General features: G+C 39.0%; 1 protein-coding gene across 1 annotated transcript in view; it reads right to left on the bottom strand.

Moving 5' to 3' along the window:
• The window catches only part of GMEB1 (glucocorticoid modulatory element binding protein 1), a 49,901-nt gene that overhangs the window by 16,036 nt on the left and 31,558 nt on the right, over window positions 1–2,307 (bottom strand). Inside the window, exons 6-7 of the mRNA XM_017534479.2 lie at window positions 1,756–1,945; window positions 292–429 (exon numbers count right to left, since the gene is read on the bottom strand). Coding sequence (XP_017389968.1) covers window positions 292–429; window positions 1,756–1,945 — 328 coding nt within the window. The remainder of the gene's footprint in view (window positions 1–291; window positions 430–1,755; window positions 1,946–2,307) is intronic.

Raw genomic sequence — 2,307 nt, 5'->3', positions numbered from 1 at the left:
AAAAAAAAAAAAAAAAAGTTTGTGTACAGATAGCATCTCACTATATTGCCCAAACTACTGGCACCATCTATAAAGGCAAAAATTACCTGTGGAAAAGCATGGCCAGATCTGAGTTCAAAACCTAGTTATGAACCTTGGACAAGTAACTTAACTTATATGAGCTTTCGTTTCCTTATCTGTAAAATTAAGATAATAATAGCTATACAAGAGGGTTTTTGCAAGGCTGCAAAAACTGCCTACGGAGGTGAGTATTTAATACATGACTACTAATATTAGGAGTAGTGCACTTACCTGTGATCTGAAAAGGAGCCTGGATGAGCCGCTGCTGAACTCCCCTGAGTAGCTCCTCTATTTCCTTCTGTATATTGCAGACAACCTCTTCCATCAGCCCTACATCAGCTATTCCTTTCCAGAACATCAAAGTGTCCTCTGTCACAAGGATAAGACAGAGGGTAAACAAGAGATGCTACATATTTAGGCAAATCTCTACAATGTTAAATTCAAAATTATTTAATTCAAAAGGATTTCTTGTTGGGCCATTCCTGAAAAAAGGGAAGAAGCTTTGGAATACAAGATGCTTCCCTGAGTTGGCACCTAATCATTTAGCCCCTTCAGCAGCATAGGTGCTTGGAATAATTGCCTCAATTTATCATAGTTCTCGCTACAAAGAACAGTTATCTTCCTCCAATAAAGATATTAATTAAATTAACTATTAAACATGTTAGTATTAAATAAAAATGAAATATTTAACATTAAATATTAGTTAATTTAAAAATGAGACATTTAGGCCGGGCGCGGTGGCTCACACCTGTAATCCCAGCACTTTGGGAGGCTGAGGCGGGTCAGTCACCTGAGGTCGGGAGTTCGAGACCAGCCTGGCCAACATGGTGAAACCTCGTCTCTACTAGAAATACAAAAAATTAGCTGGGCGTGGTGGCGCATGGCTGTAATCCCAGCTACTCAGGAGGCTAAGGCAGGAGAATCATTTGAACCTGGGAGGCAGAGGTTGCGGTAAGCCAAGATCACACCACTGCACTCCAGCCTAGACAACAAGAGTGAACTCCGTCTCAAAAAAAAAAAGAGAGAGATATTTAATATCCTAAAATTTAAATAATAAAGATATTAAATTAAATATTAATTAATATGTACTCCCTAGCCCTATACTTAAGAAAATAAAACAAAACAGTTGGATAGGTAGGGCTATATAAGCTCTCTGAGGGTGGTGGCTATGTTTTTTCACGTACATACATAGCATCTTACAACAGTGCCAACTAAAAATAGGCAATAATAAACACTTATTAAATGAATTAAAAAATGGAGGGTGATGTGAAGCTTCTTCTGGTCCCCTCTAAGTGAATCGTCATTAATCGCCATGCTCTACAACACTTGCCACCTATTTTTTCCTTCTAACATCTCAAAGCTTAGTTTATCTAAGAGGGTGCAAAAGTTGGAGGCAGTCTGATCGGATGAAAAGCACAGACTACGTAGTCAAACAGTTAAATTCAGCTCTAACAAGTGTTGGTTCTAACTGATCTTAGGCAAGTTGCTAAACCTTTCTGAATCCTGATTTGTATGTAAAATGTGACTATACAAGGGTATTGCATGGATTAAAGTAGGATGTTTGTAGCTATTGTTAGTATTTGCATGCACGAGAAAAGCCAGCAAAAGTAATTAAGAGGTCTTCCGTATCCATAATCATAATGGTGATAAGGGTCACAAGACCCTGCAAGATATTGGAGCCCTAAAGAAAAATACCTGAAATTTCCTCTGAGTCTTTCTTTACACCCTCCTCCGTGGCCATGGTGACAGCAGCAGTGAGAGCTGAGTTCCATTCCAGCCCTGCCTCTTCCATGCTCTCTTCTGAGATGGCAATCTGTGTGATGCTACCTAAAAGCAATCCAGTAGAGGTGAGAACAGTGAATTTAATGAAAAAGTTATAAATATCCTATATCTCATACATAACATCTACAGAGATCTTGTTATTTTAACATTCTAGCCTCTTGGCTGCAGGTCCCTATTTTAAAAACTAGACTCTTAGGTAAGTGAGGATGAATATTGAATTTTCTAAAGAAAACCTGCCTTGCAAAAAAAAAAAAACAACGCTTTCTTACTTTGAATAGAAAGTGAAAAATAATTTATCAAATCACAAAAGAGCAATGTGTTTCCTGAGTAGATATGTTTTTGAAAGAGATTGAAGGCCGGGCGCGGTGGCTCAAGCCTGTAATCCCAGCACTTTGGGAGGCCGAGGCGGGTGGATCACAAGGTCAAGAGATCGAGACCATCCTGGTCAACATGGTGACACCCCGT

The sequence above is a fragment of the Cebus imitator genome, unplaced genomic scaffold (genome assembly GCF_001604975.1).
Source record: "Cebus imitator isolate Cc_AM_T3 unplaced genomic scaffold, Cebus_imitator-1.0 Scaffold87, whole genome shotgun sequence".
In the NCBI taxonomy this organism is placed as follows: Eukaryota; Metazoa; Chordata; class Mammalia; order Primates; family Cebidae; genus Cebus; species Cebus imitator.
This window is presented reverse-complemented; position numbering and strand designations above follow the sequence as displayed.